The sequence below is a fragment of the Corylus avellana genome, chromosome ca8 (genome assembly GCF_901000735.1).
Source record: "Corylus avellana chromosome ca8, CavTom2PMs-1.0".
Classification (NCBI taxonomy): Eukaryota; Viridiplantae; Streptophyta; class Magnoliopsida; order Fagales; family Betulaceae; genus Corylus; species Corylus avellana.
This window is the reverse complement of record NC_081548.1, coordinates 24,751,772-24,772,985: the sequence shown is the minus strand read 5'-3', so window position 1 is coordinate 24,772,985 and position 21,214 is coordinate 24,751,772. Positions and strand designations below refer to the sequence as shown.

General features: G+C 36.3%; 4 protein-coding genes across 4 annotated transcripts; 2 read left to right on the top strand and 2 right to left on the bottom strand.

Moving 5' to 3' along the window:
* Positions 1-87: 87 nt before the first annotated feature.
* Positions 88-2,491, bottom strand: LOC132189739 (small nuclear ribonucleoprotein SmD3b-like). The gene is made up of 5 exons (XM_059604520.1): positions 2,248-2,491; positions 1,079-1,131; positions 893-959; positions 749-805; positions 88-406 (listed from the first exon to the last, which is right to left on the bottom strand). The coding sequence occupies exons 1-5, from the start codon at positions 2,404-2,406 to the stop codon at positions 344-346; spliced, it is 399 nt and encodes a 132-aa protein (XP_059460503.1). The 5' UTR covers positions 2,407-2,491; the 3' UTR covers positions 88-343.
* Positions 2,492-4,778: 2,287 nt separating this feature from the next.
* Positions 4,779-12,530, top strand: LOC132189181 (1,4-alpha-glucan-branching enzyme 1, chloroplastic/amyloplastic-like). The gene is made up of 14 exons (XM_059603773.1): positions 4,779-4,896; positions 5,939-6,058; positions 6,212-6,422; positions 6,831-6,900; positions 6,996-7,265; positions 7,581-8,487; positions 8,791-8,907; positions 9,244-9,306; positions 9,599-9,706; positions 10,705-10,806; positions 11,262-11,329; positions 11,491-11,572; positions 11,694-11,810; positions 12,073-12,530. The coding sequence occupies exons 1-14, from the start codon at positions 4,828-4,830 to the stop codon at positions 12,307-12,309; spliced, it is 2,541 nt and encodes an 846-aa protein (XP_059459756.1). The 5' UTR covers positions 4,779-4,827; the 3' UTR covers positions 12,310-12,530.
* Positions 12,531-13,374: 844 nt separating this feature from the next.
* LOC132189871 (dolichol-phosphate mannosyltransferase subunit 1-like) lies at positions 13,375-16,531 on the top strand. The gene is made up of 8 exons (XM_059604689.1): positions 13,375-13,537; positions 13,868-13,967; positions 14,092-14,125; positions 14,194-14,270; positions 14,692-14,717; positions 14,822-14,986; positions 15,069-15,183; positions 16,230-16,531. The coding sequence occupies exons 1-8, from the start codon at positions 13,443-13,445 to the stop codon at positions 16,332-16,334; spliced, it is 717 nt and encodes a 238-aa protein (XP_059460672.1). The 5' UTR covers positions 13,375-13,442; the 3' UTR covers positions 16,335-16,531.
* Positions 16,532-18,858: 2,327 nt separating this feature from the next.
* On the bottom strand, positions 18,859-20,832 carry LOC132190578 (alkane hydroxylase MAH1-like). Its single transcript, XM_059605613.1, has 2 exons — positions 19,733-20,832; positions 18,859-19,585 (listed from the first exon to the last, which is right to left on the bottom strand). Exons 1-2 carry the CDS (start codon positions 20,682-20,684, stop codon positions 18,993-18,995), a joined length of 1,545 nt encoding a protein of 514 aa, XP_059461596.1. The 5' UTR covers positions 20,685-20,832; the 3' UTR covers positions 18,859-18,992.
* Positions 20,833-21,214: the final 382 nt, after the last annotated feature.

The window sequence follows — 21,214 nt, the reverse complement described above, 5'->3', positions numbered from 1 at the left end:
GCGTGCTCAGTAAAAGTTTACCCACAAGGTTCTCTCATTTTCTTCTTAAATTTTTATAGATATGAAAGATAAAGAGAGAGAATCACAAACACGAAAGACAAATCACTTACATTAATAGTACATAATAGAAGGTAATTTGCAATAGCATACATCTAATAAAGTAAGATCAGTCCATCAAGATCCAGAAAATATGGTCTCCACCTTCTTTCTTCCCAAACGAAAACTCATTCTTTTACATAAAATTTTGAGGATGTCAAGGGCAGGATCTACGATTCGACAGGCTACCAACAGAAGACAAGCGATGCTCTAGAATGAAGAGGACAAGAAACCACTCAGATGTTGATTACCTCCGAACAGGTGGTACAACACCCCTACCGGGTGGTGCTCCACGACCAGCAGCCTGAGCCTGTAAAAAAGAAAGTAATATATGAAGTCAGGACCCCTTCCAATCCATTAAAAATGAGAAAGAAACATGTTATGTATACCAACAACAATGATATCAATGTGTTTTGCTGTCTAAGCCAGACAAATGCTCAAATTTCAAAAATAATACCATTCATGGAACAATCTGCAATTAAGAGGGCTAGGCATGACAATTCATGCAGTTAGAAGGCACTGAACTATTTGTTTCATTTACGTTCATAAATACAAATCTCAAATCAGTGTCTCAAACCATAACCTCGTTTTTAAGATGTTATTGGCCAGAGAGAATAATACTGTAAACAAACCAAATACAGAAGAGTATTACCTTGGCCCGCATTGCAACCGCTCTACCCCTGCCAACTCCAAGTGCCGCACCCTTACCCTTTAAGAAGTTCAAAAAGCATAGGTCAGAAAAAGTAAAGTAAGGAGTGACTCAGGAGATTCTAATAACTTCAAAACGGTGAGGTACCTTGATTCTGGCATCAAGACGCTTGAACATTGGAGCATTCTTCAGCATGTCTGGTATGACCATAAACCTGTTAAAATTTCACATCATTTTCAAAGAATTGCAGTCAGTTTGTATGTAGCCAACAAAAGTGGCTCAAGGAACATATAATTTAGATATTCTTATCCAAACAACATATGACTTAGATACCTCACTTTGCTGCCTCGAATAAAGACATGCTCAAGTTGTGAGACCTTCCCATCCTGTAGAATTGTCAATTAGAATGAGCAACTATCACAAAAATAAGAATAAGAATGGAAACAGCAGAAATAATTACCTAAATAACTATTCAAGCTGACTCAATTAGAACCAGAAACTGAACATCTGATTTTTCCACAAAATCTTAAAAAACCAGGAACAACGGCCTTCAAAAAACTTCTAAAAGACAGAAACATTGGGTATGAGTCTCGATGTCAATGCCAGTGGTACTTACAAGTATACCAGCAAGTGTCAGCCTTGGTGGCCCCAGTTTTTTCCACATTCGTAAAACAACATCTCAATATACATTTCAATTCACTTTGCAAACAAAAAAAAAAACATTATATTTATCAGTTTGTGATCTCCCCTGCCTGCTTGTGGGCAAATATCCCTCTCATTTTAGATCGACCAAACTTTGTTATCCAGAAATAATTAAGCAGATTACAGGATATAGAGATTGATCTAAAGGAAGTGTAACAATAACTTATGATGTCAAATTTCACAATCAACATTAAATGCATATATTTTCCCGAGGACACCATCCATACCCATAAAGAGAGCTTTAGTCTCCTTGATCATTCAAATTCATGACCTGTGAAAGTAAAGAGTAGGACCTAATAGAACTATGATCCCTCGTGAAATGAATTAGCCAAGAAAAAATGTATTCAACATTATTGGTACGATTTCTGAACTATGAGAAATAAAAAAACAGCAAAAAGGATCGAAGAAAATGAGAAAGAGACTGAAGGGCTCTCTTGAAATAACTTAAAGGATTCTTTTCTGCATTATCCTAACTTTTCTTTCTAGACCAAAAGAGCGCAACATAGCCGATTCCTTTCCGTGTGTCGCCGTTTTCTTATTCCATATAAAAACTATACGAAACAGGGCATACAATCTTTGCACCAATCATTCAGAACCTAAAAGGCCTAATCTTCTCAGTGAGTATACTTTTTAATTATGCATTTTATCGATTCCCACTCAACAAAAAAATAAAAATCCGAGCAACCAAACATCACTAGGGTTAACAATATGTCCTTTGGGGTGTTCAAGGATTAATCGAACAATGAAACTAATCAAAATAGAAAAACATTTAGAGAAAGGAAATCTAGGGTTTTAGGTACCTTAGCGGTGTAGGTGATGTTCTCGAGCTGGCAGTTCCAGTTGTCCTCGCACTCGACCATGCTACCTCTGTAGAGCTCTCCGCTCTTGAGCTCGACCGTGACCACGTGCCCCGAGGCCTCGTGTAGCAGCTTCACCGGAATTCCCAAGCTCCGGCTCATGTTGTCTCTCTGTCTCTCACTCGGTTGCTCTCTGCAAAACCCTAATAAACCCCCAAGCTTTCGCCGTGTTTGACTGTGGACCCTATAGCGCTACTTGATTTTATAGCGCTATTGCTCCGGGACAGTGATCGGGGGTATTTTTATCATTTTCGAAAGTATATGGTGGCAATTGTGGAATGCAAAAAGTTTGATTCTAGCTGTTGAGGCGACTTTGTGTTATTAGGACTATCCCGACTTATTAATCTAGTTACTAAGGCCGCCATGGTTTTTAGGTCGACTCAATAAATCCTCATAGAGTCATAGGTCTACAATATTTACATGATTACATCGATTTTTTATTGCTTCTTATTTATTAAAACAATGCTTATGCGTTTATATAATAAAAATTAAAAGCATACTAGTAATAGTTGAATTTAACATATTGCATATGATACAAAAAATATGAGCCTATCAAATATTTACAAATATTGTATGTCCAATTTGCTTAATTGGGTTTTATACTTATTGGACACATTAAATATAAATTCCAAAGTTGTGAGACACTTCTCATAGATACGTTAAAATGGAAGATACATAAATTTTGATATTTGAAATGACTTGTAGACATCAAGAACACCTTAAACGTGACTGAGAGAGTAATGCCCTTACTTAAGAGCATAATGTGTGTTTATTTGTTGATACAAGGACCACACAACATGCTCAACGAAAGAGATTTGTAAGAAAGATAAAGATAAGTGGCGAGGCTTGTTGGGTGTCCCGGTAAGAATTACTTTGATGATTAAGTCAGTAGGAAAATAAGGAAGAGAAATTAAAGAAAGTATATAAAAAAAAAAATGTTAAGAGAATAGATTGTACATGAAGAAGTCACATCCTCTCTACTTAAAAGCGGCAGTTTTTCGCCTTCTCCAAGACGGGTATCGGCTCCTGCCCATCTTATGGTTGCAGCTATGGGAGATTTCTCCCAGGAAAATATTGGCGATGTTATTCCATGTGGTTCCATACGGTTATGTGATGTGGAAAATCAAGGAGTTATGTTGATTGGTCCAGGATAGTTATACAATTTAGCATGAGTTTAACTCCAAGGGATTGCCTAAGCAATAATGATTTTGGTCTTGGCGGCAATTTTAGGTTTAAAGTTTGAATTATCTTATATGCAAACAATTTATTGGAGCTAGCCCGCCAACGAAACCAAAATATCACCAAGTCCACGTGGAGAGACACTTTACATGAGTCAAAAGTTTACCCAATATAAGTGAATTCACAAAATATCACATACTTTAGAGAGTTTCCTCGTCGTTTTTTTAAAAAAAACACACACACAATGTAGCATGAGCTTAATTGGGTGCATTGCACCTTATGGAATTTTGTGAGCCCTTCACTCGACCAAAGGATGGCACACGCTAGGCTGAAAACTCGTAGGCCTCTTGTTGGCCCTCAATGGTCGAGTGGACTAGAGGAGCGTTTGATGCTTTGAACTTTATTTTCGGGTAGTTGGGCCCAAAGGAGCGTCCCGTCGGTAATTTGGGTACATCTATGTTATTGCCGTTGGCATGTCATGTTGTACCAATGTATCTTACAAGATTTTTTAACATCTTCATATTCATATTATTTTACGTACATATTCTATAAGGACAAAGTTTTATATAAATTGGATTGAAATACTTTATTTTAAACCAATTTATTAAATTGATATATGTTAACCATGTAAACATATATCAGTTTAACATATTAAATTAGAAGAAATTACCCATAAGTTTCGAGAAAAACTGTGGATCCTAAAATATATGTTATTGAGCCTGGCTAACATAATTATTTAGCGACCTTTTCATTTCTTCTATTTATGTTTTTTTCCCCCTTTTCCAACATGGCATATCGTGTCACAATCAACACTATTTGGGCAATAAAAACAAAAGTAGTACTATTTTTAGAAATATCTTTGCAAATGGCATTGTTCTAGGAAACAAAAAATAATAATAATTATTATTATTTAAGGAGATTTTTCGTACCAAAATAATAATAGCGTTGATCGAATCCTGGGCGTTGGTGTGACGACTTTTCAGCAGAATTTGCAGTGTGATCGGTTCATAGCCGACAGATTACCAACAACTTTTTGTACACGTGGCGGTTTCTAATAAGAAGCGGGTTTTTTCCCAATTCTTAATTATGACGGCTAGTGCGTTGTACGTGGAGCATATCCTTTGCTTATTGGGTCTCCTTTCGCTATCGCACGGCAAGTAAAAACACAGGAAAGAAAAGGATAGCGATCAATAATAATACGTGTGATTGTGGGTCCAAGAGACCAACGGCCCAGATGTTCTGATAGAGACTACTCGCCATGATTGACGGTCTTTAAAGAGTGAGTTTTTGCAAGCAGAGTGAGAATGAGAAAGTGAGCTAGAGAGAGTCTGAGAGTTGGGGAAGATGATGGGCTCTCTGAGTTTTCTTCACACATCTGTTCTTGGGTCTTTACCACCTTCTTCTTCAAGCAAGGTTTGAACTTTGCTCGTATTGTTTAAGTTCCTGTCTATTAAAATATGGTTCTTGTTGCTTTGGGAGTTGCAAATGAGTGACTCGAATTCTTCGAGTTGGTTGTATATGTTGGTGCATTGATGCCTATGTGGTTCATACTAGAAATCGTGCTATTGTTTCTAGTAAATTCCCTTTCTCATATTTGATGTATTGGTCGCCTCTTGTTTATGTATTTGATCGTGGGTTTAATTCAAAAAATGGATCTTTCTGTTATGTTATTGTTGATGTAAATTTAATTGTAGTAGTAATGTAGTAATTCTGTTGGATGTGTTTAATTGTCGAATTTTAGTTTGGGATTAAAGAACTCATAAAATACTTCATAACTTACTAAAATTAGACGAGTGAGTGTCTATCTGCGCAAAATTTAGTTAATGAGATTGGTGGGGTTCAAGTAGCAAAATCATGGGTTAAATTTTTTTTTTATCACTGGCTAGATTAAGATGACCATAAGAAGGGCATTTAATTGTCTGTATGAACTCTTAAAAAATATCCATCCCCTGCTTTGGTAAACCAGGGATCGACGTTGTCCAAAGTTGTGCAGAATCATAATATATGAGACTTATTTCTTAAAAAACAAAAATAAACAATTATCATCAGTCAAAAGATTTTGAGTTTCAACCTTGGACACGAGCATGACAGGACATATTAAGAGTCATTTATCTCAGCTGAATGAACTACAATCATCCTATTATCATGGTTTTGGGCCTTGAGCCCAACCAAGAATTAGCTTTCTTCTCTCTTCAGGATATATATATCAAGAAGGGAGAAGAAAGCTTGTTATCTCTTACTGTAATACCTAACTTTAGGTGTGGCCGTGTATATAGAAGAAGGGGTTGCTTATCATAAAACCTTATGAACACTAAAAGTTGGGAGTCTATTATACTTCAATTTCAGTATTGCAGTTTCTTGCCTGGTATTTTACAATATGCAGTGTGTGCACCGTTATGTCTTTCTATATACTCAAAAGGATTTTTGATGGTTCTCTTATTTTATTGTTTGACAGATATTGAGAAATAACCGACACCTTGCCAAGCAACAACGAATTGGAGTGGCCTGTGGATCTCAAAAATTGCTTGAGCACCCAACCTTCCTTTTTCCATCAAGAATTTCAATATACAGGAGGGTATGTGCTACATTTCTAACATGGATTTTTGTGCATCAGGGCCTAGCATTTCTCTCATTACACATGGAGGCTAAGATATTCTTCCTGTGAAACTATTATGTGTGAGTTTATTGCACGTATATAAGCTGTGATCTGTTGCATTTTCTTCTCTAGGTGCAGCACAGTTCCTCGATCTCAGCTCTTGTAACAGATGAGAGTGCAACAATGACACCCTCTGAGGAAGATGCAGACAATGTTGGTATCCTGGGGATTGATCCAGGCTTGGAACCTTATAAAGATCACTTTGCATGTAGAGTAAGGAGATACATTGATCAGAAAGCCCTTCTTGAGAAATATGAAGGAGGTCTCGAGGAATTTGCTCTAGGTGGGTAGCTTTATCAGATATGAAATTTGCTCCCATTTTGTTTTCTCTTACTTTCTATGTGGAAAGTTTTCGATAAGTACTCGACATTTTCTAATGTACAAAATTGCTGAGTTTTTGCACATAGAACACAAATCATATTAGTTGATACTTCACTTGCAAGTGCCTATAATAAATATATACACTAAGGCGGTTTGATGCATGAACTTCTGCTTATGCTTAAAAGCATCACATCGAGTCCATCACTTCTTTTTCTTTCTTTATTCTTTTTTTGTTTCCAAATTGATTATCCTTTGGCCTCTTGAGTCTCTTCATGTCTTTCCTATGTTCAATAACTAAGCCAATTTTATGATCTGCTTAGTAGTGTCCTCTCCAGTGTAAAACTCTCTATTTGGTTCCTCCATTCTGTAGGTTATTTGAAATTCGGATTTAACAGAGAAGAAGGTGGCATTGTGTACCGTGAATGGGCGCCTGCTGCTCAGTGAGTTTTTTAGGCTTTGAAATATGAAATTATTATCTTTGCTAGCTATTGTATGTGATTAATTGTTTATAGAAGTTATATTTTCTATAATGTAGAGAAGCACAACTTGTTGGGGACTTCAACGAATGGAATGGTGCTAACCACGAAATGGAAAAGAATCAATTTGGTGTCTGGAGTATCAGAGTTCCTGATTCTGGTGGAAATCCAACCATTCCTCACAATTCAAGAGTCAAGTTCCGATTCAAGTATGGTGATGGAGTTTGGGTTGATCGCATCCCTGCTTGGATTAAATATGCCACTTTCGACCCGACAAGATTTGGAGCACCGTATGATGGTGTATACTGGGACCCTCCTCCTTCAGAAAGGTGCCAACCACTCATATTTTTCTTAAACCCAATTTGGATTAAGTGAATATCTTTGATCGAGAAACAGGATGAAAGATATCCAAATGGCCAATGCCCTCAGGACTGACCATTACGATGCATCATTTCTCAGTTTCTGGTTGGGTCACATTACATGATGGCTCAGTTGGAAAAAACTCTTCAACAAATTTCAAAGACCTTTCTATTGTTGCTTGGTCTAGTTTCACTAAATAAGGGAGCTATTGTACTTTGATGTCTTCATTTTTAACCATATGGGAATAAGCAGAATGTTGACCTTTTCTTCCATTTATCATGCAGGTATCAGTTTAAGTATCCCCGTCCTCCAAAATCCAAGGCCCCGCGAATATATGAAGCTCACGTCGGAATGAGTAGCTCAGATCCCCGCATTAATTCATACAGAGAATTTGCTGATGAAGTTTTGCCTCGTATTCAAGCAAATAACTATAACACAGTCCAGTTGATGGCTGTGATGGAGCATTCCTATTACGGATCATTCGGGTATCATGTTACGAACTTCTTTGCTGTAAGCAGTAGATCCGGGACCCCAGAGGACTTGAAATATTTAGTTGATAAGGCCCATAGCTTAGGTCTGCGGGTTTTGATGGATATTGTTCACAGCCATGCAAGCAACAATGTGACTGATGGCCTCAATGGCTTTGATATTGGCCAAAGCTCACAAGATTCCTACTTCCACAATGGAGATCAAGGTTACCATAAGTTATGGGATAGCAAACTCTTTAACTATGCTAATTGGGAAGTTCTCCGCTTCCTTTTATCCAACTTAAGTTGGTGGCTTGAAGAGTTTAAATTTGATGGCTTTCGATTCGATGGGGTTACTTCGATGTTGTATCATCACCATGGAATTAACATGGCATTTACGGGAAATTATAATGAGTATTTTAGTGAAGCAACCGATATTGATGCTGTTGTTTATCTGATGCTGGCAAATTCTCTGATTCATAACATCTTGCCCGATGCGACTGTCATTGCTGAAGATGTTTCTGGTATGCCTGGACTTGGTCGGCTTGTCTCTGAGGGTGGAATTGGTTTTGATTACCGCCTGGCAATGGCCATTCCTGACAAGTGGATTGATTACTTGAAGAACAAAACAGATGAAGAATGGTCGGTGAAGGAAATTTCCTGGACTTTGACGAATAGGAGATACACTGAGAAGTGTATAGCTTATGCTGAATGCCATGATCAGGTATGCAATTTTTCTATTCTTGTTGTGTTGTTAATTTTTATTACTAGTCGCTGTGCCCCAACCTTGTTCCAAAAGGAAATGTCTTAAGATTTAGTTACAGCTGAATTTCCAAGAAGGAAAACAAAAGAAAAGAAAAGAGACAGTTGACATTTTGAATTTTTTGGTCTTTCATTTCATCATTTTGAAAAGAAAGCAGGCATCAGACATTTAGGGTTTTATATTTTGGTCTTTCATTTCATCATTTTGAATTTTTACCTTTTCCTCAGATATATTTTTAAATACTAGTTGGTTTTACTGGTGCAGGCCATTGTAGGTGACAAAACAATTGCATTTCTTCTAATGGATACAGAAATGTATTCTGGCATGTCTAGCTTAACAGATGCTTCTCCTACTGTTGAGCGAGGGCTTGCACTTCACAAGGTTTGTTCCTTACGAGTTTGTGGGGATTGCTTTCTATTATTGTGGTATCTTTGATAGCTGAACTGGTAGATAGCCTCCACCACAACTATGAATTCCCTTCTTCTTTCTTTCTTTCCTTTTATAATTGGCTTTCTGGCTATATTCACTACCATGAAGTCTTACTACTTCATTTCAGCCCCTTCCAGATGACCAAATAGTAAAAAATATCTGTGTTTCATACAATGATTGTGGCACTGATTTATATAATGGATCCAGAGAAAAGTTAATTTCGGAGATAGTGTCTTTTGATGGATATTAATTTTTCGCTGTTCTCTATGTTATTTTTATCTTTTGCAGATGATACATTTTATAACTATGGCATTAGGAGGTGATGGATACCTCAACTTCATGGGGAATGAGGTAAGCATACTGGCCTCCGCTCCTGACTTCTGCATGGGATCGATGTGCAGTGAGTCCTAGATATTTTCTTAGATAGTATGTATTGGAGCTTTAGATTGGATGGTCCTCAAAGATTTCAAATACTTAAAAAAGAAAGAAGGTTTTGGCTCATTCCATGTTGATTAATTTGTTACTTAAATAACATCAACAGAAAAAATGAGATTAGCAAGTGAAGGAGATCCTTTTAAGTTGTCCATGTATATTATGCAGTATTGTTATACTCTTAACTTATTTGTCATGAATGTTTGTATAGTTTGGCCATCCTGAGTGGATTGACTTCCCAAGAGAAGGAAATGAGTGGAGCTATGAAAAATGCAGACGCCAATGGAACCTGGTGGATACAGACCACTTGAGATACAAGGTTTGGGATCACATCTTTACCGGTTGAGTCCCTTCATTTGATCCTACCATTCAATTTGTATTGGGTAAGAAGAGTATGGCTACCAGACACTCCTAAATGGTTGGTGAAAAATCAGAGGAAGACATGTGAAGTAAACACTTGAACACATGCCCACACCTGACGCTAATACGCAAGTCCACTTAATACAATGTTACAAATATTGTCTGACCAACCTCCACCCCGCACATTCCCCTTGTGTTTAAATGGACCACTTGCGTAAAAACTTCCATTTTATGGTCACATCTTTAACACTTGTTAGGTCATAAGTTGAAGTAATATGGCAATTCTGATATAATACATGTTAAGGCAGTCCAAGATTAGGGCTGTCAATGGGTTGGGTTAGGATCAAAGCTTGATTGATATCTGACCCAATTAAGGTCCAATTCTGGTATTCAATTTGAATTCAAATCCAATTTTTAGAATTCAATTAAAGTTGGATCTAATTCAAAGTTCAATAGGTCATCTTGATTAAAATCTCTCACTTTTAAGAGTTATGGATTATGAGATTTTTATATTATATAATCATATGGAAGTTATTTACAATTTTTATAAGAAGTAAAATTCAAGTATTTTACATAATTGTAAAATATAAGATTCGAATCAAATTCGGGTGTTGAGAATTGTATCATATTGTAACTCCAATCCTTCTCAAACCCATACAAAATTTGATCTATGAAGAGTCCCAACCAAGATTGTGTTTTAAATGACCTGATTAAGAACATATTAGACCTCAATTATCCGTACATGTTCATGTTACCTTATGACACAGGACCATGGTGGGGCATATGTAATCTTGGACACTGCACCTCTGTCTCTATAGAGTACACAAGGCTATGTTCTATATTTCTTTTTTGGTTCTTATCTAACTATTGCTGTTTATGGTTGTGTAAATTTTCTGTTTTGCTTTCAGTTGATAGAGTTTAATGTTATCATTTTCTGTGTCCTTGAAACTTGCACAGTTCATGAATGCGTTTGACACAGCTATGAATTTACTTGACGAGAAATTTTCATTCCTAGCATCGACTAAACAGATTGTAAGCAGCACAAATGAAGAAGACAAGGTACAGATGCCTCTGGATGATCAATATTTCTTTTAGGATAAATTATACTTTATTACCCTAAACTATAAGAAAACCATTTCTTATAGTAAAATAGTTTAGGGTAAGAAAACCCTTTCTTACCCTTTCTTTTACTTATAGAAGTGGAGAATTAGTTCTTGGATCTCATAAGAGCAAGTAAAATCAATTGAAACAATGACTCTGTTTGGAAAGAATATATAGGTTTTCAAGGGTGGTCATTAGAGCTGATGTCTCTTGATCACGTTTTATTGAACCAAGAAAAGGGAGCAGTTTATGGGCCTTATATATTGACTTAAAAGAGTGCTGAACAGTTAATCTTGTCTTTTCCATTTACTTGGGTGGTCCTAACTCTGCTTGATTGGGAATAAACAAGCCCTGATCATTTCAGTTAAATATGCTTCACTATTAAACAAATGCATGATTGTTTCATGTTACAGGTTATTGTCTTTGAGCGTGGAGATCTGGTTTTCGTGTTTAATTTTCATCCGGACAATACATATGATGGGTATGTCGTTTTTTAATTATGCCAAGGGGTCTATGTGTTTTCTGCATGTGGAATGTTGGCAAGATGACGTAATTTGCAAGATTTTATACTTTTTTATTTTTTCATTTTCGCTCAGAACCAAAAGATTCTTTGGGTGACTTTATTTAATCTTGAACAAACAGGTATAAAGTTGGGTGTGACTTACCTGGGAAGTATAGAGTTGCACTAGATAGCGATGCTCGGGAATTTGGTGGACATGGAAGAGTAAGGAAAACCTCATAGAATAAGCATGCATGCCATTGGTGTCAAAGATTTCTTTGACATAGTGTGCTCCATTTCATCAGTTGCTTCTGATCTCTTATTGACATGATGATTCCTTTGGCAGGTGAGCCATGATGTTGACCACTTCACATCCCCTGAAGGGATCCCAGGAGTTCCTGAAACAAATTTTAATAATCGACCCAATTCCTTCAAAATACTCTCACCACCTCGCACGTGTGTGGTATGGGCGACTCTTTTGGTCATTGCTACTTTTGGTTTTTTCAGTTATCATACATTTCTTCTTGCCATAGAATAGAGAGATAATAACGGTGATTGCTTGAGCTAATTAGTGTTGAAAATTAATTGAGCTATCAAGTTAATAGGCCTTTAACCCTGCGTGACTAGCATTTTGGAAGTCAAATCTCCGGTCTCTGGTTAAATTTGTTGTTTCCTTACTGGAATTATATGGAAATCACTAATAAGTCTTTTATTACTTTTCAAAGGTTTATCATAGAGTGGAAGAAGGTGTAGAAGAAGGCAGCGCTAGTGATTTGACTCGTGTGACTGAGACATTAGCAGCAGCAGACATAGGGCCTGGGCAGGACAATTTTGAAGAATCGGGTTTTGTAGAGAATGGTGATGCCAGCCCAAGCAGGGGAAAAGATTCAGAGGTAGAAGAGACCAACAAAACAACAGATGTTGAAGCAGAAGGGACGGTGGAAGGAGCCTCATATGACTAAATGGCGGTTCATTTGTCATAGTTACAGTTCCTGAGAGGTGATAGACATGTGAATAAATAAAGAGGCTAGACATGTGAATAAATAAAGAGGCTTTCATTTAGGCTGTGTATACTTTATGTAGATGAATGTATGGCCTACATGTATATATGAGAAGAAAGACTATGCCTGATGTAATATAGTCATCATAAATGGGAATATAGTCTCTTGCTTTGATTGGAGTAGCTATTTTCGTCAAGTATCATGCACTTTTGTTGGGTTGGTTTTGAACACAGATTACGGCTACAATACGATAAAGATTGTGAGGATTTATTGAAATAATGAGTTAAGGTTTTGTTATAATAATAAAAATAACAAATAAAATTGAATGTTGTGTAGTTTCTCAAAACCTCTCATTCCCCTAAAATGACCATTTTCAATGACGAGATTATTGGAAAGGTGGGCTGGCAGCAATCCAAAGGAGGATTTATAGGCAAAGAGGGGCTTTGGGAGTAATTTTGGATAGCAACTATGAGATACAAGGAAATCAAACTTCATAACCATCTGTATCATGATTATGTAGAAATAGAAAAGATAGAAGAAGAATGGAAGTGCTTAGAAGAAATTGAAAGATCAACGTTAGGGTTATACTATCAGGGGATGGTGGAGATCAAAAATAATTGATGGTTAAGATTAAAGACAGTGTGAGGCGTGATAGTCGGCGCCGGTCAGACCAAAGGAGCAATAATGGATTGTTTAGATTTTTTTTTTTTTTTTTTTTAAATGGGGACTGCTTAGATTCTCGAATAAAGTAAATGAGCTATAAACGCATCATTAATGCATTTTGTTAGCAAGACTCATGCGTTTTTGATATATTTCAATTTTCATGCCTCTAAAGGCAAGATGCATGAAGCCTTTAGAACAAGTTGGATGGAATAGCAGGATTTGGCCATTAAAGAAAGAAATGCATCAATAAATGGTCATCACTGCTTAAAAACATATGATATTTTTATTATTTTTGCATGATTTGATTTAAGCATGTGATATACACGACAGTTAGGCAGCCCAACCTCAAGCGCAACCAACATGGGCTCAGCCCAAAAGGTTTACAACACTTTTTGCGAGCCAACTCAGCTCTACAATCTTTGGCGCTCAGAATGGCGGAGAGGAACAAGTACAGCATAATTATCCCGACCTACAACGAACGCCTCAATATTGCCCTCGTGGTGTTCCTCGTCTTCAAGCATCTCTGGTATGCCCACCTCGTATCTGATCCTAGAATTCTTTTTCGACAAGTTACATTTTTTGTCGTACCAGGTTTTGTTTTGTTTTTGTTTTTGTTTTTGTTTTTTTTTTCTGGGATCTGATTTTGGGTTACTCTTCTTGATTTTGTTAAGGCTTCTCGAAATTGAAATGAAAATTGGCCTTGTTTTGGGATTTGGGTCTTATAAACATATACAATCATTTATGGGTTTCATTTGCTTGTTCCTGCGCCTTGCATGTAGACCGTGCTTGAGATTATGTTGGCAATAGTTAATAGTTTCGTGAATGGACGTCTCATACAATTTCTTGTTTGGTTAAGGGATGTTGATTTTGAAATAATTGTTGTGGACGATGGTAGTCCTGATGGGACTCAAGAAGTTGTAAAACAATTACAGCAAGTATATGGTGAAGATCGCATTGTGAGTACCATAAGACTTGAAAATGTATCTGAATTTCTTAGTAGACTCATTTTTTCTGCTTATTTCTGACTTGTGACGATGATCCCCTACTTTTTTTTTTTTTTTTTTTTTTCAAATGATGCAGCTTTTGAGAGCTAGACCTAAGAAGCTTGGGTTAGGTATGTCTGTTATAATCTGTATATGAAAAATTACAGGGAGCTTGCTTTGATGTGTTTTTAAATTTCAGGAACGGCTTACTCTCATGGCCTTAAGCATGCGTCTGGAAATTTTGTTGTAATCATGGATGCTGATCTATCACACCATGTAAGTATGTCGGTGGGATGTGGATAATAATTTGGTGCAATGTTGAAGTTTGAAATTGGGAAGGCATCTAGGTTGCCATGGATGATAATTTGCCACTTTCAGTTGTGTACGTTGGCAGCTAGGAAAGCAACCGACTTATTTCTGATGTCTACAACTTGATTATGCTTTGGTGTTTCTTTTTCTGTGAACCATCTAGTATTTCATTCATGTGGTTACCCAAAATAAATGTCCAAAATATAAATTGGATTCACCTATGGTAGTTAAAACATCCATGAGACCTACTGACCCGGTAAGTGCATGGAGTCTCTGGCTATTTGTAGTTGCTAGCCCTGCTCGTAGTTTTAATTTATCACATTATTGTTTCCAATTTTCCATCAGCTATAGTTTTCTTCATCTGACCTATTTGCTTCTCGTCATGCAGCCTACGTACTTGCCAAGCTTCATCAAGTAAGAGAAATTCCATTCGATTCTTTTCTATGTTCATATTTTAACATAGGTGCCTAGTTTCTGGAAAACCTTCTGACTTCTTTTACTATGATGTGTTTATTAAGGAAACAGTTGGAGACTGGTGCAAATATAGTTACTGGAACCCGCTATGTTAAAGGTGGGGGTGTTCATGGATGGAATCTTATGCGCAAGCTAACAAGTAGGGGAGCCAATGTTCTTGCACAAACACTTCTATGGCCTGGTGTATCAGATTTGACTGGATCTTTCCGGTACACAAACTATAGTATGAAGTTATTCAATTTCTTGACACTTCCATGATTTTGAAACTGAAGTTACTTGGATCATTTGAAGGCTTTATAGGAAATCAGTTCTTGAAGATATCATTAGTTCCTGTGTGAGCAAGGGATATGTCTTTCAAATGGAGATGATTGTTCGAGCTTCTAGAAAAGGCTACCATATTGAAGAGGTAGAGTTACATATTTGTCTATTATCATGGTTTAAAATTGAAATTGACAAACTTTGTGCACATTCAGTTGTGTGGGTCTTGATCCTAACCAGAGTTTTTTTTTTTTTTTTTTTGGATCTTATGCTCTCAAATACTAAATTTACTGGGACTCATCCTATGGCAATACCTCAACATCTCACTTGGTTAAAGTTATAGCAAAAGAACTTTACTAGCATTTGTGGCTTTGAGTTGGTCAGACTAGTTCCAGTTGCATTTTAAATATCCTACCATTATGATTTGTCTTCCTGGTTTTTCTGTTTCAAGTTCTGTGGCAAATTGAATATTAATTGTGAACTTTATCAATATGGGTGGAAGGAAATAATTTTTGGTAAAGAAGTAAGGACTGAAATATATGGAATAATAGGAGCTCGAAAAGTGAGATATACTTTCTCCTCTTTTGAGTCCTTGAGGAAAAAAAATTCTCTTATACAGTTAAACACATGGAATCAGCTTAGAAAATTAAATACATGGAAGCAGTTAGAAATGCCAACAGCGCATGCACAAGTGCATAGTCAGGCCTGTATGTGTGTAAGCAAGGATGAACATACATATGTATTTTTGAATTTATGCCATGTGACTCCTCTCAATGTTGTGCTTCATGAATGCAGCTATGCCTTATTGATAGCTGTCTTGAGTTAACAAGGCAAATCTGCCACAAATTCAAATTTATGATTACCTTTGCAACTTGATGTAACCCAGCTCAGCATCAACAGTAAACAGCCAATTCGTCATCGATGCTACTGTTTTGCCTATCTGACCATGTTGCCTAATTCTCTTTCTTCCTAAACACACTGGCGTATTCGAAGGATTTGTAACATTGGGAGTTCGGTAGTGATGCTTGAACTTACATTTAAGCTAGTTCTGCAGAATCTATGGGAAGAGCAGTTTTAAGTACTCATGATAATGAATGCTTTGTGTTGCTTGATTAACTTTTATGTATGTATTTTCTAGGTGTACTCATTGATCTTCCACCTTTTAGTTGATCTGGGTCCTGTGCTTGTCTACAGGTTCCAATTTCATTTGTCGATAGAATATACGGAAGTTCAAAGCTTGGAGGATCTGAAATTGTGGAATATCTAAAAGGCCTTGCATATCTGTTGGTCACAACATAAAACAAAGCAGAAATGACAAGCAAGTGATCATCTTTTTTCATTTTGTACACTAGTCGTGTAAGGTTTTTCACTCTATAAATCATCTTTTTGTTTATGAATTTTGATAGGCCTTATCATACAAACAACTGCAGATTAGCACATTGGCTCGTGTTTATGAGTCCAAGACTTTGGTTTATAGGGACCTAGATTTTTTTTAATTTGTTTGTGAATGAAAAAAAAAAAAAAAAAAAATTGAACAAATTTGACTCATGCTCGATCCATACGAGCTCATTTAGAATTAATTTCAGGTAGCTACAAATATATATTTTATACAATTAAAATATATAACAAAAATTATATATAGTCATAAATAATTTATTTAAAAAGCTTATATAAATAATTATATGAATATATATTCATAAATATAAAAGCTTAATCAATGTTAAATTTTGATTGCATACCTACAATTAATTTAAACTGTTGAAAGCTTGAAGTTGTAAGAGATATTGTAAGAAGAAATCAAATTGTATTCTCTGGAGAATGAAACTTTAACAAAAGTCACAAAACGCAAGTAGTCAAAAAATTACTATTTTGCAACAACAAAGAATAATGTTGTTTGTTTGTTAAGAGTTTACGTTTAATTTAAACCCTCGTAATTCTGTCATGCTTTAGTTTTTTGTAAAAGTGGTGCGTTAGCTTGGAAAAAACGAGCTTTTTGCATTTTTAGTTAAACCGGGCGCTTTGCATTACTTAAAAGTTAGTTTTGGTAGACAAAAGAAAGATTTAAAAGGTGCGTTTTTCCAAAGAATAAGAGTCGTCTTCAACCCCACTTTCATCAACCTTTGTTTGACCTAATTACAAAAACTGAAACAGAGAGTCACTGACAGAAAAATATTTTACACCGGCGTGAGTTGCTTGGTTCACTTGAAAAATATTTGCCCTCCATGAGTGGGGAGGGTGGGCAATCAAGATATCTGAAGGAATTTTACCATGGGTAAGGGAAACTTTTGGGAGGTGAGGGAGGTATTTGACCCCTCTCAACCCCTGCCTCTACCCCTGATGAGTCACTTCCTTTTAAGTAAGATTTACTTCTTATGGCAGTTGAGTTGTTTGATCACAGATTAAAAGATCATAATTTTATATGTTCAACAATTACCTAGAACACATATTGAATGTGAGTGTATCGTATTTAGGATCTAGTGATTTGCTAGGGTAGTAATGAATTGTGGTACCTTGGACTACAATAATTTTACGAGTGTTCCATGTTTTTGATTGATTGTTAATCTTTTTGTTTTGAAAAAAAAAAAGAAAAAAGAAAAGTAGAAGTTTAAACAAACAAAGCCTAGATAGATAATTTTTATTTCATGGAAAACGAGTTTTAAGTTTTAACATGTCTTTTTCGTCTGTTAATGTGTTTGAAAAAATATTTTAATATAACATAAAAGTAAAAGTAATTTTGAGTATTTTGTGTATGTTCTATATTTTAAATTGTTTGTTGATATTTTTATTTTGAAAACAAAAAATTAAAAGAAGAATAAAAATAATAAAAAGGCAGACAAAGCGCTATTTATAAATAATAAAAAGAGTAAAAAGGAAGACAATCACTTTGCTATGGCTTCTGGTTTCCAAGGTCAACAGCTTGATAGGTCAATACTACATTATAATTTTGAAATTAAAATAAATGACGTAATTTACACCATTAGATACAATAATATTAAATTATGTCCATAAAATAGTTTATTTCTATTTTACTTGAAATAGAAAGGATCCTATTCTTATATGAACAAAGACCATTTCCACTTCATGTAAAATTGAGAGAATTCTTGTCAAGTTCAACCATCTATAGGCTTTGACGAAAAATCTTTTCATATTAGAGCTCAATTTTCAAAAATTACTTGCTCAGACAAGCAATTGCATTTAGTGGCTAAGAAGAAAATAATATCTTTGGAGAATCACAATGGAAGAATTGTCCGCTAAGAAAAATCTCTAGAAAATCTTGAATATGAATCGCCATTAGCTTTTTTGTCAAGATTGCTTGCAAATATGAGAGAGCTCCTATGTGGTTCACCTACCCAACTCGTGGAATAGGAGAGCCCTACACTAGTGCATTTTGTCTCTATATCTTGACAAATCATAATCGAATCCCTTATAGTTGATTGTTAAAATTATTTCGAGCAACTTCACAAAGAATTATTTTGAGCTGCTCGGGGCTGGTGGCCTTACACCTGGTCTCGTTGAGCAGATGTCATTAGTTCAAATCTCTTCTTTTCCTCTCTCTTAGGGTCAATTACTTGTTAAAAAAAATGAGAATGCTAGGTGCTTTAAGATTGTTCTCCGTGTATCCTTCTCGTCTTAAGTGGAAATTATTTTATAAAAAACAAAAAAGAAAGTTGCTCTTATTTTTCTCATTTAATTTTTATAAAATAATTTTCACTTAGGACGAAGAGGACACAAGAAAAACACTAGGAGAACACCTAGCATTTCCCTTAAAAAAAATAAAAAACTTCATTGTTTCCTAAGAATGCAAATGTGATTATTTATTTTAAACAGTATTTTACAAATAGGTCTATCATATCCTACGCGATTCAAGTTATATGTATTTATGAAATATATTCCATACATAGATTAGATTCTATTGTGAATGCTCTAACATTACCCAACGACATCACTTGATCTTCATCAAACAGTAATTCTTTTGGTGATCCGAACCTTGAGACCATGTTTCATGTGAAGTACGACAGAAACACTTGGCGAAACGGGATGATCTTCAACCACTTGAACATGGTAATTCCACAAAATGGCGGTTGCGACAATTTTCATCTGAATGAAGGCCATGGCCTTACCCAAACAACTCCTTGGCCCCCCGCCAAACGCTGAGAACTTGTAAGATGGTACGGATACGATTCCTCCTTGCCCCGAGATCCATCTCTCTGGTTTGTACTGCAAGCAATCGTCACCCCATATTTCTTCCATCCTTCCCATTGCATAAATGAAAATTATAATCTTTGTATTCTGACCGATACGGTGGCCGCTCGGAAGAGTATCTACTCCGGTTGCAGTTCGGGGATCAAAGGCCACCACCGGGTATAGCCGTAATGCTTCACATAAGGCTGCATGGAGATAAACCTGTTTGTCTAGTTGTTGTGTGCCAAAGCAATTATCCCACTTCTTGTCATCTTTCACACCAATACTCTCTTTCATCTCCTCCAGAATTTTCATTTCCACTGATGGGTGCGTTGCGACAAGCCAAAAGAACCAAGCCAAAGCTGTACCTGTTACAATATAAAATAAAAAATTAAATTTATTTATTTATATATTTCAAAAAAAAAAAATATTAGAATATAAATTAAATGATTTCAAAAAAAATATATTAGAATATAAATTAAATGATTAAATTCATCTTTTTTCTATTAACTTACCCATAGTATCACTCCCCGCTGCCATGAGATTCATTACTGTATCCCTCAAAAATTTGTTGGATTCACCAAAACCACCTCCCATGTCTTCTTTCTCCGCTTGCATGATATAAGCTGTCAACAAGTCGAACTCCCCTTCCTCCTCCAACTGGGTTCTGCTGGATCGGCTTAATTCTTCTCGCTTTGACGAGATGCAGTGGTATAAGAATCCATCGAAGGTTTTCCAAGCTTTCCTCAGCTTCTTCTCCTGTCCGAGTTGCAGCCATCTCTGCAACTTCCAACACCACTTGGGCAGGATGTGTCGATATAAAGTTGCCTCTTCTATTTCATCGAAAGCCTTTGCATACGTACGTTTTGGGAAGTCAACAGAAAGGGAAGTTGGGTCGAAGCCTAAAACCATTAAGCAACTATTATCAAACGTGAAGCGCTTAAAAACTTCTTGTAAATCCACCTCTATCTCTGCCTCGGAGACATGATCTAGAACCGGAATCAACCCATTCGCCGCCTTTTGCCGAATAACTTTCTCCAAAAACAGCTCGAACTTGCTGTTTTTTATTAAAGAATGCATCATTTTTCTCTGATACGTCCACCAATCTGAATCGGAATTGATGAGCCCATCTCCCAAAGGCTCCAAAATCTCCCGTATCTCTGACCCTTTTTCGTAGTTGACGAAGTTTTTGCTCAGAATGTGGTTGACGTTCATGGGATCGCTGGTGATGATGAAGTCCATGCCAGCAAACCAAGGGCCCTTAACCTCGACAGTGCCCCCATAATGTTTTAGAACGCGGTTGGTGCACTCGAACACATTTGACGCGTTGCGAAGAAGCCCCGGAACCATTCCTACGACAGGCCAGTTGGTGATGGGGGAGTTTTTGCTGCGCTTCCAATGGCGAACAAAAAGGAAGCTGCAGACAAGTCCTAAAAGGACTATCACTGCGTACTCAGCTACAGCCATTAGAGGAGCTGTACGTGTTTTAAGCTCCAGAAGTTGGGTGGCTTTTATAGGCAATTAAGGCATGCACACGCGTTAGATACCATAATGCCACCTCCCTCGTATGGAAAGGGATCCTCTCCCGGTGGAATTAAACCGGAGAGCCGGTCCCTTCTAAATGAAGGACATCAACAGTTTTTAGTTGAATTCAATTGGAGAGGAACATTCTCCTCCTCATATAGAGCTAGAGACAACTATTTTGTATGGGACGTCTCGCCTTAATTATGATTTGTCCAAATTGTTATTAATTTCAACAAATAATTAATATAAAATGAGATAAGAGTTCATCTTTTATTTAGACAAATAAATTTCACATAAAATATTTTATATTATTTGTCCAAATTGCTAACAATTCAATTGACAATTGGTGAACGAATTGGACCCAATTGTCATCCAATTATCTCAGTAGGCTGGTTCAATATATGTGAACCAAAGTCAACAAACTTAAAGATTGGCGTAGTCAACTTACAAAATATATATATATATATATATAT